General features: G+C 36.5%; 1 protein-coding gene across 1 annotated transcript; it reads left to right on the top strand.

Moving 5' to 3' along the window:
* The first annotated feature begins 1,314 nt into the window (after positions 1–1,314).
* Positions 1,315–15,581, top strand: LOC128233768 (E3 ubiquitin-protein ligase RNF113A-like). The gene is made up of 10 exons (XM_052947617.1): positions 1,315–1,455; positions 3,615–3,691; positions 7,867–7,974; positions 8,610–8,717; positions 10,025–10,134; positions 10,936–11,042; positions 11,534–11,623; positions 12,382–12,475; positions 13,261–13,367; positions 15,442–15,581. The coding sequence occupies exons 1-10, from the start codon at positions 1,368–1,370 to the stop codon at positions 15,516–15,518; spliced, it is 966 nt and encodes a 321-aa protein (XP_052803577.1). The 5' UTR covers positions 1,315–1,367; the 3' UTR covers positions 15,519–15,581.
* The last annotated feature ends 2,162 nt before the right edge of the window (positions 15,582–17,743 follow it).

Genomic DNA, 17,743 nt, shown 5'->3' with positions numbered 1-17,743 from the left:
ACTTTGAAAAACAAAATGTATTAACATCACTAAACAATGGCTTTAGATCTGAATTCTCTACTGAAACGCAGTTAATGGTCACCTTACATGACCTCCTGAATTCTTTTGAAAAAAACATCAACTGGACATAGCTATACTCGAGTTTAGTAAGGCATTCGATACTGTGCCCCATGATCGCCTACTGCAGAAGATGTCGCATTACGGGGTAAAAGGCCATCTCCTGGCGTGGTTGTCATCTTTCTTGAAAGACCGGTCCATGAATGTAGTGTTGGAAGGTGAAAACTCAAGGAGCATACACGTAGACTCAGGAGTACCACAAGGAACAGTCCTAGGACCGCTGATGTTTCTCTGCCATATAAATGACCTGCCTTTGAGCGTCAAATCACAGGTTCGACTCTTTGCGGATGATTGTTTGTTGTATCGGCAGATAAAGAACACTTTAGACCACATTAAACTCCAGAACGATTTATCGGAACTAGAAAAGTGGGCCTCCACATGGGGCATGAAATTTAATGCTAAAAAGTGCTATATTCTAAGTGTCAAAAGTAAATCATCCCACTTTTATGAACTCGACAATACTATACTGAAACACGTTACCTTGGATTACTTATATCAAATGACTTAACATGGTCTAACCACATAGCAATCATCTGCAAAAAGGCAAGCTCTACACTTGGATACCTTCGCCGTAACTTGCAACATTGTCCACTAGAATGCCGGAAAACTGCCTTTATTGCACTCGTAAGATCTCAATTAGAATATGGCTCAATTATATGTAGTTGTTTAGGATGAAGCGTATCCTAAACAACTACAAGACAAAGGAAGAAGGCTGTGTGACAGAAATGCTTAACACACTGGAACTTAGCCCCTACAGAACCGCCGTGTATCCAACAGACTGGTGATGCTCTACAAGATAGCAGGGGGTATGGTGCCGGCAGTGGACCCTGATCTTTACCTGACTAAACAATCAAATAAGCGCTGCATAAAAGTAAAGGCCTACACGGATGTATTTAACATCTAATATAACACACGTTCATATAACATTCCATTTGCTCACACTGAACAGTATAAACATTCATTTTTTGTGGAAACACTAAATTGGAACCACCTGGAAGACAGTGTTGTGTGTGCATCTACAGTCGAGGGCTTTAAAAGCTAAAAAAAGCTCTCCCACGGCGCTACTAGAACCCCTCCCCCCGTAGATATATGCCAGAAGTGGCCCTTCTACGTAACAGAACAGATACAGATAATGTAGAAAGTAACTTAAATATTGCAAAATACCATTTAAACAAAACCGTTTTGACCAAGTGTTGATGGTTAGCCAATGAAATGAGTTTTAACAAACAGTTTTAGGCTCTTCTTTCAAAATGGCTGACGAAAAACCAAAATGTACTTTTTTTAAGAAAACAGTTAAGCGACGACAAAATCGTACAAGGAGGGATTCAGATAATAAGGGTGAATATAAGATTGGACTCTCATTGATAATGTAAATCGAAATATGTACGCAAAATAATTAAATGAGCTAAAAAGAACGTTACGTCAAACAATTTACGACTGACGTTTTTTATGCGTTTTTCCTTAATCAACTTAATTACTTTAATTGTCATGTCCTATTGATTCGTATAACAATTACATTCTATAGTGATATGGATGATATTGCTTATCCCAAATTTGCCATAGATATCATAAGTGGACATTATTCAAAAGTGCCATTTCAATTCCAATATACAAAAAAAACTGCTCAGGGCCCTGGGTTCTTTAAAGTTGTTGCCACAGTTTCGCGGGGTTTCACAGCCCTCATATGGGTCAGGGTAGCGCCCTTGTGAGGGTTCAGTGGGAGTGAAGCTCAAGGGGTTTAAGCTAGTCCACCTAAATGGCCGTCAACGAGTATTTTGACGATTTTTTTAATATGGCAGACTCGTGACGTCCACCATCCCAGCAAAAAGTAGCAAGCGGTGCTTGCGCAGAGAATCCTCGCGGCCACAATTTTAAAATTATCTCCGTTAAAAATTCAAATTTCTACGAAAATATTGTTGCCTACTATTAAAAACATATTAAGTTATGTCAGTATGCCCAAAAAACATGTTAAGTTATCATAAAACACTTACAAGTGTCGATTGTTTACAAGTATCCCGATATCGGTAAATCTGGGACAAATCTGACTGGCTGTGTACATGTATAACGGTATTCGTGACCCATAATATATTAATGTGAAAATAACAACTCTTATGGCATATTTAATCAAGTTCAGATCACTGTCAGATAAAAATTGAACAACTTTGTCATTATTATTCAACATCAATGCATATTATTACAGTATATCATTTCGCCCGTTGTTAAATGGTAGAGAGTTGTAGCGTTACTGGGATACATAAGAAATGTCAAAATAATAAAAAAGTATCCCTGATCGCTCATTATTGTAGCTAGGGTTTAAGCATGTGAAGAGCCTTAAATTGCATTTAATTAGCACATTGTGGTGCAGAACATGATATAATATTGTTGTACATGAAGCACAATATATGAGCCAATTGTTATTCTATTGACTGAATATATGGACAAGTATATATTAAAATTAAAAAAAAAATGAAAATATTGCAAAAAAATGCGACATAAAAATGATATACATGTTGATTTCAGTCTAGTTCCTACATACAGTAGTGTCATAGAATTAAAGAATATGATTATGAAATTATGACATTTTAAAATAAATGGAAACTCAAAGAAATAAATATACATTGTCAAACTAAGGCCATACAGTACTGTCCTTATAAAATAGTGTCTTCTCTTTACTCCAGCCCAGTATTTAACCCCCTAAAATGCTGCATACATAGCAATTACAAATTGTGACAAAACTGAAAGCAAATCTATTTTTAGCGCGTAAACGTCATTACGAAATTTGCATATCACGTGTCTCCGACAACCTAAAATTCTATGATTTACATTTTTAAAAAGAACATGTTAATTTCGCAACAACTGCACAAAGCTGTTCAGCTAAATCTTAAAATTGTTTGCTAATAAGGACATAAAATTTAAAGGATGTCATTGTTAATCCCTGAAAGCAATTAAGTTCCGCAATAATTAGTGAAGTGTTGACTGAGCCGTGACTGCTTGCCCTAAATATCAGATTTGTTGTCTCACCAGCAGTTGCGCATGATTTATGACAGTGACAGAATCGATTATCATGCAGGCCGCATGGGCACTGCTTATGTCATTTTAAGAAAATATTTTTTTTTAAATCGTTGTCTCCATAAATTTGCCAAATTTAATAAGTTGTCGCCACTTTTGTCGCAAATGGCCACAATGGCGATCGCCAGCAGGAACCCTGCATGCTAATCAATGAACTAACTACCTGCATAATTCACCCATTTTTTTCAGACTGCAAAATGGAAGTCTAGTGTTTTCCAACTGAGCCGTGCACTGTGTTCTTATTTTTCTAAATTTTTGGCTTATTGTCCCAATTAAAAGGCACAGGTTGTAATATTATTTTGAAAAACAACAACACTGTAATGTTCTCATTTCTTTTGGTTTGGGCAATATTTGGGATTAGGCAAAATATCTGCCATTCTTCATAATATTCTAAATATCTAACACATTTATTTTTGTATGTTTTGTAGAGAGTTCAGATGAGGATGAAGGAAATGTTGCAGTAATTGCCAAGAAAATGAGAGGACCAAGCAAATTCATACAATCTGTAATTAGTTTAAGCAAAATATAAAACACCATCCTTTCTAAGATCTCTATTCACTATAAAGAAAAAAATACCGCTTCATTAGTTTTTCTGAATATCTACGACTTAAGAGTCTAAACCATTGTCAACAGGCAAAGCTTTATCCTTGGCCACAACTCAAAAACTTCTTCAAGATGTTCACATGAAGTTTGTATACTGTAACCAGTGACAAAATGCAACATATAGTTTAGCTCATAATTTTGGCTTTGATACTTTTTTATTATGTCTCCCCCTCTCTGGGGGAGACATATTGTTTTTGCCCTGTCCGTCAGTCCGTCCGTACGTCACACTTCGTTTCCGATCGATAACTGGAAAACCGCATGACCTAGGATCACCAAACTTGGTAGGGAGGTTGGTCGTGAGGTGTAGAGGATCCCTATTGTTTTTGGGGTCACTAGGTCAAAGGTCAAGGTCGCGGCGACCCCCAATATAAAAAACATTTCTGCTCAAAATCTTGAGAACAGTTTGACCTAGGTTCACCAAACTTGGTAGGGAGGTTGGTCATGAGGTGTAGAAGATCCCTATTGTTTTTGGGGTCACTAGGTCAAAGGTCAAGGTCGCGGCGACCCCCAATGTAAAAAACATTTCCGCTCAATATCTTGAGAATGGTTTGACCTAGGTTCACCAAACTTGGTAGGGAGGTTGATCATGAGGTTTAGAAAACTCCTATATTTTGGGGGGTCACAAGGTCATAGGTCAACGTCGCTGTGACCTCTAATGTAAAAAAATATTTCCGTGCAATATCAGGAGAATGCTTTGATCTAGGTTCACCAAACTTTGAAGTGAGGTTGGTCATGATGTCTAGATGATCCCAATTGTTTTGGGGGTAACAAGGTCAATAGTCAAGGTCGTGGTGACCTTCCATGTAAAAATCATTTGCGTGTAATATCTTTATGTCTCCCCCATTCATGGGGAGACATATTGTTTTTGCCCTGTCCGTCAGTCAGTCCATCAGTCTGTCAGTCAGTACGTCACACTTCGTTTCCGCCCAATAACTATAGAACTCTTAGACCCAGGAACTTCATACTTGGTATGCTAGTTGGTCATGACTAGTAGATGACCCCTATTGAATTTGGGGTCACTAGGTCAAAGATCAGGGTCAACGTGACCTTGAGGTGAAGAAACGGTTTCCACTCAATAACTAAAGATCCTTTGGGTCCAGGAACTTCATACTTGGTATGCTAGTTGTTCATGACTATTAGATGACTCCTATTGATTTTGAGATCAAAAGGTCAAAGGTCAAGGTTACCTTCAGGTAAAAAATGTTATGTTGGCAGTGACCTTAAGCTTAAAAATGGTTTCTGCTCAATAACTAAAGAAAGCTTGTACCCAGGAACTTCATAGTTGTTCATGACTAGTAGATGACTCCTATTGATTTTGAGATCAGTAGGTCAATGGTCAAGGTCACCGTGACCTTGAGGTGAAGAAACTGTTTCCGCTCAATAACTAGAGAACGCTTGCAACCAGGAATTTCATACTTGGTATGCTAGTTGGTCATGACTAGAAGATGACCCATATTGATTTTGAGATCACTAGGTCAAAGGTCAAGGTTGCCATGACCTTGAAGTGAAGAAAAAGTTTCCGCTCAATAACTAAAGATCCTTTGGTTTCAGGAACTTCATACTTGGTAAGCTAGTTGTTCATGACTAGAAGATGACCCCTATTGATTTTCAGATCAAAAGGTCAAAGGTCAAGGTTACCTTCAGGTAAAAAATGATACGTTGGCGGTGACCTTAAGCTTAAAAATGGTTTCTGCTCAATAACTTAAGAACGCTTGTACCCAGGAACTTCATTCTTGGTACGCTAGTCGGTCATGACTAGTAGATGACCCCTATTGATTTTGAGATCAGTAGGTCAAAGGTCAAGGTTGCCATGACCTTGAGTTGAAGAAATGGTTACCGCTCAGTAACTAAAGAACACTTGCACCCAAGAACTTAATACTTGGTATGCAAGTTGGTTATGTAGATGATCCCTATTGATGTTGTGATCAGTAGGTAAAAGGTCATGGTCACGATGACTGTGAGCTGAAAAATGGTTTCCGATCAATAATTGAATAACGCTTGCGCCCAGGAACTTCATACAATGCAAACTTCGTTTACATTTTCCATGATTAATCAACAACACTTTCTTCTCTTCACTATTTAATATAATCGAATAAACCAAACTTCACTGTTGGTTTGTCTCCAGTCCAAAGTTACAAATTTCATGTCCATCATTTATTTTTTCTCAGCTACGACCACACAATAGGGGAGACAAGCGCTTTTTCAAAAAAGCAATCTCTAGTTTATTAATGCTCCATGTTTGACAAAACACATTTTTGGGTTAAATTCATTTCTACACAGTCATGTTTAGAGTGGCATTACATTTTTCGCTCGACTATTCGAAGAATAAGGAGAGCTATACTACTCTCCAAGCGTCGGCGTCACCCCTTGGTTAAGGTTTTGCGTGCAAGCACACATAGGTTAATATCTCAACAACTACTTGAGGTATTGCATTGAGACTTTATACAATGGTACTCGACCATCCAACCTACTTAATTAACCAAGTTTGATAACTCTACTTTGCATTTAATGCCAATAATAGGCCTTTATTATTTGACTTAGAAATTTTGGTTACGGTTTTGCGTGCAAGCACACATAGGTAAATATCTCAGCAACTACTTGAGGTATTGCATTGAGACTTGATACAATGGTTCTCAACCATCCAACCTACTCAATTAACCAAGTTAGATAACTCTAGTTTGCATTTAATGCAAATAATAGGCCTTTATTATTTGACTTAGAAATTCTGGTTAAGGTTTTGCGTGCAAGCACACATAGGTTAATATTTCAGCAACTACTTGAGGTATTGCATTGAGACTTGATACAATGGTACTCAACCATCCAACTTACTTAATCAACCAAGTTAGATAACTCTAGTTTGCATTTAATCACAATAATGCAAATAATAGGCCTTTATTATTTGACTTAGAAATTCTGGTTAAGGTTTTGCGTGCAAGCACACATAGGTTAATATCTCAGCAACTGCTTGAGGTATTGCATTGAGACTTGATACAATGGTACTCAACCATCCAACCTACTCAATTTATCAAGTTAGATAACTCTAGTTTGGATTTAATGCAAATAATGGCCCTTTATTAATCGACTCAGAAATTCTGGTTAAGGTTTTGCATGTAAGCACACATAGGTTAATATCTCAGCAACTACTGGATGAATTGCATTGAGACTTTATAAAATGATACTCAACCATCCAATCTATTTAAAATAACCAAAAATAACTCTAGTTTGCATTAAATTCAAATAATGGCCCCTTTTTATTCAACATAGAAATTCTGGTTAAGGTTTTGCATGTAACCACTTTTAAGTCAATGCTTCAGCAAATACATCATGTATTGCATTGAAACTTTACACACAGGCTCCCAACCATTTTACCTTCTTATTTAATCAAGTAAGATAGCTCTATCTTTCATATTATATAATTTTTGCCCCTTTATTAAGCTACTTAGAAATTCTGGTTACGGTCTTGCATGTTAGCACACATAGGATAATATCTCAGCAACTACTTGATGTATTGCATTGAGACTTTATACAATGGTATTCAACCACCCAACCTAATTGAATAATCAAGTAAGATAACTGTGTTTTTAATATAATGGCCCTTTATTATTACATTTAAAAATTCTGGTTAAAATTTTGCATGTAACCACATTTATGCTAATATCTCATGTATTGCATTGAAATCTAATCTAACAGTGATCCATGCATGTTTCGCCAAAACTTTTCAATCCTTACACGGAAATGCGGCGGAATAGTCTCTGTGACAGCTCTTGTTTTTTATATATACATGTGTAGCAAGGCACATTACTCTGGATGCTATGCCCCTTGATTGACCTTAAATAACAGAGAATCCATGGCATCGTCTTCAATGTACATGTGGTAGAAAGCATCAATCTCTTTAATTATTTACTTCATAAGGGTTGTTTAATTGCATAAATGACTGAAATGTTTTCCTTAATAGATTTATCAAAATGATGGAGTCACCAGTTTCTGCAATTTGGGATTCAATATAATGTATAAAAAAATATAAATTAATTAATCACATTCTATTTGTATTAAAAATTATCTCTTGATTTCACCCAGACAAAGACTAAGAAGTTTACCGAAGATCGAGGAGGTGCTTCTGACAGTGATGGCAATGAAGATGTGAGGAAGTCGGCCATAGTCACATACACATCATCAAAGACAGGGGTATGTATATACTGCTTGTTTTGCATATTTTCAGAGAAAAAAATGAATTACTTGGAACTTTGTTCTGGTGAAAATATTTGTTGCACTCAAAATTTATTATTATCTATGCAGCATTAATACAGTATGAGTATTATAGTCAATATTTAACATGTGAAAATACAGTACATGATGCGAGTAAACCTTTGTAAGAGTTGTATACACAATCTTTTGTAATTTTAGTTGCATACAATACTAACGTTAAGAAAATTAGCATTTATATGGCAAATAAAACATATGACTTAACAAGTTATGCATATAGTCACTAATGAAATCATGGAAAAAAGCTCTCGAATTCAATGATAATTTGGTTTTGGGGAAATCACATCACATTATTTCATGTGGAAATTGGAGTTACGGAAACCCAATTTTCTGGCTTGGTGACCCCAAACCATGTGAGTTTGATTTTGGGTCAACAAACTGGACAAATGGGTTCCTCCATTAACGCAGGTTCCTGCCTCAACCGAAGTCAGTCTTGTGTCACATCTATATGCTGTATTTTTGTGAGAAGGCCTATTTATGTAACAATAAGACACATGAGGACATCTATTACTTATTAACCACCCAGATTAAAGCTTGATTGCTTCATTGTGTTACAGAAGCGGGAGGGTTCCAATGATATGGGAGCCACATCCACTGTGGAGATAGACACTGACCTTAACCAGGATGCCAGGGCCATCTTTGAAAAACAACAGGAGATAAATAAGGTATGTATGTAGGCATATCCTATTGAGGGGAGTTTAATAGTTTTGTGTCATCAAATCATGCCAGGCCAGAGCTCATTTCTTCTATATATTGATTATATCATATCAATGTTATACTTAACACTTCTTCTTTTCTGAAACTGACAGACTCTCATGTAGGTTTTAGGTATTAAGGTTGACACATGATTATGAGTATATCTAATGCGTTTCCTGTACGGATAGAAAAATCAGACCCGAGGCCACGCAGCATGCTTGAGGGTCAAATTTTTTGATCCAAACAAAAAGAACGGGATTTTTATTTCTTCTTGCATACCTAAAATTATCAATTAGTGGGGAAATTGACCTAGAAAACACATTTTTGTACATTTCACCAAAGGTGTGTGCTATGTAGGTTACTGACATCATGAAGCGCAGTAATTCTAGATCACTATTGATGTAAAATTATTTGCCTAAAAATCGAGTTTTTGTTGAATATTTATTTTGATTTTTAATAAAAGTCATGCATACTTGATTGCGCTTTATTAAAAAAGACATAATGTACTTTTCATAAACCATAATATGACTCATCTTACATGGGGGGTGAAAGATGGCTATTCAGCACTGGTCACATGACTGGAAACATATGTCCCAGGGCTATTTCTGTCCATTTTGGGAAAAGACCCTTAACAAATTGGGGTTTTTTTGTCATCAAATTAGCCAATTAAGGAAGGCATTTATTGCTTTACATTAAATTTTGGGAATTTCCAAAGTTTTAAGAACAAGCTTATATGCATCTTATTGTTAAGAAAACTTGCTTCTCATATTTTTAAAGTTTTGAGTTACATGAAAAAAAGTTGTCTTTCAATTATGGCTTCCCATTGCATTGAAATCTGAATGTTAGCTATAGAAAAAGCCTTGGCTTTTGTATGCAAGATGCAATATTATGCTACGTAATTAGTTGGGACATCGGAGACAATGACTGATGTTGACTAAATTCCAAAGCAATCAAGGAAATGCCCAAGTCAATGTTTATTGGCATTTTCAGCTATTTTGATAATTTTCAAAACAGCTGTTTTAGTTCATGATGTTTTATTTAGATTTTCCGGATGTATAATATGTTTGCATCTATGTATTGAAATTCCTGGGTATCATGTATTGTCTGAAGTTGCCAGGAATAGCTCCACACAGGGCATTAAGCCTTAAATTAAGTTTTTATTAGTTCTTGGCTTTGGTACCTTTTCTTCGGGTGTTTACCTGTATGTATATAGCATACAATTATGAAAGAGCCTTTTTCTGTGCAGTTTATCTATAATATTTCCCTTTATCCCCAGGAGCTCAAAGACAAGGAAGATGACAAAGTATATCGCGGCATGAACAATTACCAGACATTCTACGAGAAGCGAGACACTGCCCAGGGGAACGCAGCCAGCAACGCTGTCAGGTAACACCATTGCTCTTAGTATGTAGTGGGAACAAAACTTTGTAATGTATATGAAATTGTGGGAATTGCTTCCTAAAATCAATAAACATGTGGAAATGTATTATTTTCATTCAAGTATTAAAGGTTATCAAGCCTAAAACTGAGAAGAATTCAAGATGTTATTCTACTCAAATCCAGGGAACTGATGTTATTAATGACGTTAAGTGATGTTATAAATAATGTCAAGATAAAAAATCAATTACATCATACAGGGGATCTAAAGTTCATGATTGAGACCTTTTTTCCTCAGACTATTGAACAATTTGTTGTTGTATTTGGCTAAAACATTTGCATTCTTAAAGGTAGGAAGTACACATGTACCTTAAAATGAATATGAATGATTTTGGAAGCAATTCCGAAAGGCCCCTTTCACTCCTTTTGACATAAATCCCTCATACTCAAAACATCCCACTGGCCATTTCTCAGGATTGACATTTATCAGCTGTAAGAACTTCAGAACAAATCAAAACAAATAACTATAGGCTAGACATAAACATGACTGAACATAATCATATTGATATTATATTATACTAATGTTAGATGTACTTGACTTATGACTGCATTATTGAGTGATGAACAAATTTATCTGACCCTTAACAAAATCAGAGTTGTGTATTAATTTTGTGTATAAAGAGATGATACTATTTATAAGAATTAATTCAAAAATATCAAAAAGGATAATAACAAGCCTGACATTTGGGAATAATAAACTCTCACATTGAGTTAACAGAAGTGTGTATCGTTAATGTTTTGTCTGTACAGGAAGGGTCCATTGCGAGCACCAGCCAACCTGAGAGCCACTGTAAGATGGGACTACCAGCCAGACATCTGTAAAGACTACAAGGAGACAGGAATGTGTGGCTTTGGAGGTATGGCTTAATCCATGTTCAGGTTCACTTGTAATTCTTTCTAATAATCTTTGTGTTCGTGCAAATGCATGTTTTAAATGTTACCAGTGTACTCAATGTGAACTGGCTGCTGGCCAAAATGGATGGTTCAAACGGCAATTGGGCCATTAATCGTTTTGAAAAATAGTAAATTTTAAGTAGGATAAGTAGTAACTGGTCAGTTACTATACTATTTAAGACAATTCAATCAAAACTTATTGAGAACCATGTATATCTATATATAGATGTTTTATGAAGTGAATTTATATAGCTGTTTGCACTCAATTTGAAAATATTAAGTATTCTGCTCTATATTATCATAAATATACTTGTTCTCATTTTGTAGGAAACTGATTCAGTGTTATAAGTATACAACTATTACTTTTGGTGTGAAAGAGCCTTTATTGCAGTAAAGGCTCACAAATACAGATTTCTATAGTTTGTCATTTACCATTCCACTTCCCATATTGCAGACAGCTGTAAGTTCATGCATGACCGTAGCGACTACAAACATGGCTGGCAGCTGGAGCGAGAGATGGAGCAGGGAACCTACGGACAGGGGGGTAGGTAGATGGATATTAAATGACATTAGAGATCTGGCAGGTGAGGCTGGAAGGTGGATTATAAATGATATTAGAGTTCTGACCTGATAAAATTTATGGGAAATAAACACAGAAGAATGTTACAGTCAGGTCCAAAAACTAGAAACTTAGTCTCTACTTTTTACCTAATTTGATTAGTGATTCAGAGCTTGTCTGTTTTTCCATAAAAATTGGTTGCTCTATTGTGATATCTGTCAGTGTCATGCAAAACTTTAAATTTTGCCATAACTAAAAAACCTTTAATTTTATTTAATGGAAGTTTGTGCATGTTGCCAGTGACAGTTATACCCATATTCGCAGCTAGGCCCATATTTGTAAGTTAAATGCCCCTTTAAAACCCAAAAAACAATTGCAAAAAATCAACTTTGGCCATGATATAAAAACTGTTATATCTAAGATATCTAAATGAAACATATTTCATATGTTGTCAGAGACAATATGCACATTTATAGCAAGGCACATAACTTTTAAGACATGTCCCTTATGCTCCTTTTTAAAAACACAACTAAAAAAAACAACAGACAAGCATTTATCATTTCCTCAGCAGCACCCTTGTTAATCATTTAAAAAAGATTGTCGATTTCCGAAGAAAATAAAGTATTGTCATAGCTTTGGTGTCATAGGCAATGGTGATTTTGTGAAGAGAAAAATAAATATTCCTGTCAGATGTGTACCACTTTTAAAATCATTGTATTTATAAATGCTTTCTTATGTTGCAGACAACGCAAACTATGAGATAAGCAGTGATGAGGAGGACATTCCATTCAAGTGCTTCATCTGCAGGAAGTCATTTGTAAACCCCATCATCACCAAGTAAGCATTATGTTTACAAAGTACAGCTTATAAATAAAACTAGAAAATCAGCTTTTATTCATCGGGGGGGGGGGGGGGGGTTCTGATCAGATAATGGTCATCACAGATTGATAGAGAGTGGATCTGTTCATAGCTAATAACTTAATAAGGCCTGTGCAGTTCTTGGGGGTTGTCAAATCATAAGGATTTATTTTAACTATCAAGGTGCTAAGGTATTTTTATTGGACTAAATCCTTTCTCTTTTGTTGTCAATGTGTGTAGGTACCTTTTGGAACTAGTTCCCTTGATCTAGAAATAAAAAATGCCAACATGATGAAACTTTAAGAGAAAAATACCATGTAAAGTGTGCCAAAATGAATGTGTTGAAAATGAATACCTCTTTTTACTTGTTTGTAATTTATATAATGAATCATGTTACCAATATCTACCAGAAAAGTATTGTGTTAATCCTAATGTTATTAAATTGGAAATTTTCTTGTCATCATTGAATGTTGATATTGTTAAAGGAGTCTCAACATATTTGTATTATGCATTTCATAAAAGAAAATTACAACTTGATGAATTAAATTATAAACTAATTGTACTGTTGCACATCTAATATTGAATATTTATATTGTGTTTTTGTGTATATTGGAACAGGCCGCTGGCCTAATAGCCAATAAATGGTTGTCATTGTTTTTGTATTCGCTATATCTAAGTTACAAAAATCCCAGTGCTGTTTTGTAAACAATAAACATACATCAATGATAATGCATTTGTTGACAGATTTCTCCTCTATTTACCAGATGTGGTCACTATTTCTGTGAGAAGTGTGCGTTGTCTCAGTACCGGAAATCCCAGCGCTGTTTTGTGTGCAATGAACAAACTATGGGCATATTTAACCCTGCAAAAGGTGGGTGATTACATGGTGTTATTTCCTACTATAGAAGGTCTCTACTTGGGTGATTACATGGTGTTATTTCCTACTATAGAAGGTCTCTACTTGGGTGATTATATAGAGGATATTTGTTTATTTCAGAGTAAGATCGTATTTTATTTCACGAGTGTCATAGAAAAACATATTTTCACGAGTGGCGAAGCCACGAGTGAAAATGTAGTTTTTTTATGATCACGAGTGAAATTAAATACGATCTTACACTGAAATAAACAAATTTTCTGTTTCTTTTATGCTTATTTTCGGAGTTTTATTTGTTTTTTTATTTATTTCTGAATTACCCCCTTTTTTGAAAAGGGTGGGCTTTACGCTGCTACCCGTGGCGCGCCCCTCATGCATAATTATAGCTGTCAACTTTTTTACTTTCGGTTTGCTGAGAAATAGTTCTCTGCTATTCATTCTTATAGCTTAATATTCGCTCGTTTTTTATTGCAAAGCTTTATGAACAGTAAAAATGAGGTATTATTAGTGCACAAATGTTCCAAAAAATAATGAAAACACTTTTTATTTTAACCAAATTACTACGCCACTATTTATAGAATGAAAATTTGGAAGGTCAAATGTGTTAGCAAAACAAATGTGGATACTCATTGGATTTTAACCATTCTTCTTAGTTTAAGACTGCATATACGCGTGTTTTTTAGTAAGTTAATATACAGTCATCTTACTGTCAGAGACCAGTATGTTTCGCTTTAAAATGTTTGTTTTCCAGAAGAGTAAATGCCACGCTAGTTTGTTGACACATTTTGAGATGTGGGTGGGGTAAAAAATATCGGATCTATCTGTAAATTGTTGTGTGAATTCTCCAGGAAGCTCATTTTACGTACTACAACGGTTAACAGTTCAAAATACATTTGATCGATGCTATAAAATTTTATTTATGTTCGAACAGTTGTTTTTGTCTGTAATTTGTTTGGAATGAAAGCAAATGTTCGAACATTCAGCTTCAAAGATCAGTAAAATGTTTGATAAACGGGATAACCGGTAATAAACGGTAAGTTGTTAATTTCCAATTATATATTTATTTAAATTTATAAAATATTTCTTTATTTTTTTTAACCTTTTTTTACATAATTTACTGAAGTCCAGTGTTCTGTTTTGACCAAGGCAAGTACATGTTACAACAAAGGAATTTAAAAGTAGTTCTGAAAATTGATATTTTCACTCCTTAATTTGCAGTGAAAATATCAAATTGATATTTTCACTGTTGTTATTTCACTGTTAAAACCCCATATTTCATCGTAAAGCATGAAAGAAATGGTGTTATTTCCTACTATAGAAGGTCTTTCCTACTATAGAAGGTATTTCCTACTATAGAAGGTCTTTCCTACTATAGAAGGTCTTTCCTACTATAGAAGGTCTTTCCTACTACAGAAGGTATTTCCTACTATAGAAGGTCTTTCCTACTATAGAAGGTCTTTCCTACTATAGAAGGTCTTTCCTACTACAGAAGGTCTCTACTTGGGTGATTATATGGTGTTATTTCCTACTAAAAAAGGTCTTTATGGTTCTTGGGTTATTTTATGGTGAAATTATTTACTAAAAAATGACTCTACTTTAGTTATTTTATAGTGATATTTCTTACTAAACTTATGTAACTTATGTTACTAAAGAAGGTCTCTACTTGAAAATTAAATGTAGTTTTCTTACTCATCTGATTCTGATTATGTTTCTATACTCTTAAAGTTGCATTGTGTACTTTTTGCTGAAATTCTGTTCTCAGAAATATGTATTAGAAATTTAATACAACAGTAGACAGTCTCCATTTATGACTCTGTGGCTTGCTTTAGAACATGATCATGAGCAAACAAACAATTATTCATTAACGTAGTATATGTTAATAAACTCTTTGTACCCTGTAGTTGATTTTTGATTTGTTTGGTGTTTTACAAATGTTAAAATGGAAAACAATTATCAGTTTATTTTCCAATGATAAAAGATACTGTTTGTTTGCAATAAAATTAATACAGCTTAAAATGTATAAAAAAAAAAATCAGCATAAACGATGTACAATGTTTGTTGTATATTTCAGAGTTGATAGGTAAGCTGAAGAAGCGTGAGGAGGAAGGTACATTACCAGATGGAAGTGGGGAAGATGATGATGGCTGACAGTCTGTTCTTGTTTTGTGCTCTTGATTTGTTAATATTGTATATAAAATGTCATTATCACCACTTGGTTGTGTTTTGTATTTCTTTAAGGTTTTGGTATTATGCTGTTTTACACACACACAAGCTGCACACCTCCGCCCCTTGACATACATGTTATTTACACACACACAAACTGCACACCTCCACCCATTGACATACATGTTATTTACACACACGCAAGCTGCACACCTCCGCCCCTTGACATACATGTTATTTACACCTAGCAAGCTGCACACCTCCGCCCCTTGACATACATGCTATTTACACACACGCAAGCTGCACACCTCCGCCCCTTGACATACATGCTATTTACACACACGCAAGCTGCACACCTCCGCCCCTTGACATACATGCTATTTACACACACGCAAGCTGCACACCTCCGCCCCTTGACATACATGCTATTTACACACACGCAAGCTGCACACCTCCGCCCCTTGACATACATGCTATTTACACACACGCAAGCTGCACACCTCCGCCCCTTGACATACATGCTATTTACACACACGCAAGCTGCACACCTCCGCCCCTTGACCTACATGCTATTTACACACACGCAAGCTGCACACCTCCGCCCCTTGACCTACATGCTATTTACACACACGCAAGCTGCACACCTCCGCCCCTTGACCTACATGTTATTTACACACACGCAAGCTGCACACCTCCGCCCCTTGACCTACATGTTATTTACACACACGCAAGCTGCACACCTCCGCCCCTTGACATACATGCTATTTACACACACGCAAGCTGCACACCTCCGCCCCTTGACCTACATGCTATTTACACACACGCAAGCTGCACACCTCCGCCCCTTGACCTACATGCTATTTACACACACACAAGCTGCACACCTCCGCCCCTTGACCTACATGCTATTTACACACACGCAAGCTGCACACCTCCGCCCCTTGACCTACATGCTATTTACACACACGCAAGCTGCACACCTCCGCCCCTTGACCTACATGCTATTTACACACACGCAAGCTGCACACCTCCGCCCCTTGACCTACATGCTATTTACACACACGCAAGCTGCACACCTCCGCCCCTTGACATACATGCTATTTACACACACGCAAGCTGCACACCTCCGCCCCTTGACATACATGCTATTTACACACACGCAAGCTGCACACCTCCGCCCCTTGACATACATGCTATTTACACACACACAAGCTGCACACCTCCGCCCCTTGACATACATGCTATTTACACACACACAAGCTGCACACCTCCGCCCCTTGACCTACATGCTATTTACACACACACAAGCTGCACACCTCCGCCCCTTGACCTACATGCTATTTACACACACACAAGCTGCACACCTCCGCCCCTTGACATACATGCTATTTACACACACACAAGCTGCACACCTCCGCCCCTTGACCTACATGCTATTTACACACACACAAGCTGCACACCTCCGCCCCTTGACCTACATGCTATTTACACACACACACAAGCTGCACACCTCCGCCCCTTGACATACATGTTATTTACACACACACACAAGCTGCACACCTCCGCCCCTTGACATACATGTTATTTACACACACACACAAGCTGCACACCTCCGCCCCTTGACATACATGTTATTTACACACACACAAGCTGCACACCTCCGCCCCTTGACATACATGTTATTTACACACACACAAGCTGCACACCTCCGCCCCTTGACATACATGTTATTTACACACACACAAGCTGCACACCTCCGCCCCTTGACATACATGTTATTTACACACACACAAGCTGCACACCTCCGCCCCTTGACATACATGTTATTTACACACACACAAGCTGCACACCTCCGCCCCTTGACATACATGCTATATGAAGATCAGTGTACCATCTCTCATTGATGCTATTTAAATATATTTTTACATAAAAATGCAGAATAGTACAACTGAAATTATAATTAATGAATAAATACCCAACTGCTCAAAGTCAAACATTTTTAACATCTTGATACTGATGTAATGAATGTACCATAAATGTCCGTGTTTAGGACGCACCCATAGATCGGCTGCAGGCAAACAATACGCCTCAAATGGCCTCAGTCATAATTGTTTTCTGGTGAAGATTTTACTATAATAATTCTTCAGTTAATGACCTTTATGACAATTTTAAAACAGAGGTTACATCAGTATATTTGAGCAAATATGGAC

This window comes from Mya arenaria, chromosome 5, assembly GCF_026914265.1.
Source record: "Mya arenaria isolate MELC-2E11 chromosome 5, ASM2691426v1".
In the NCBI taxonomy this organism is placed as follows: Eukaryota; Metazoa; Mollusca; class Bivalvia; order Myida; family Myidae; genus Mya; species Mya arenaria.
The sequence above is the reverse complement of the archived record's forward strand: the minus strand, read 5'-3'. Positions and strand labels throughout refer to the sequence as shown.

What these genes read in the sequence shown, in the direction of transcription:
- LOC128233768 (XM_052947617.1), top strand. Translation starts at nt 1,368, where the DNA reads ATGGCTGACGAAAAACCAAAATGTACTTTTTTTAAGAAAACAGTTAAG. An exon ending in AACAACAGGAGATAAATAAG is followed by an intron (nt 8,718 to 10,024) that starts GTATGTATGTAG and finishes CTTTATCCCCAG; the next exon opens with GAGCTCAAAGACAAGGAAGA. An exon ending in GGGAACCTACGGACAGGGGG is followed by an intron (nt 11,624 to 12,381) that starts GTAGGTAGATGG and finishes CTTATGTTGCAG; the next exon opens with ACAACGCAAACTATGAGATA.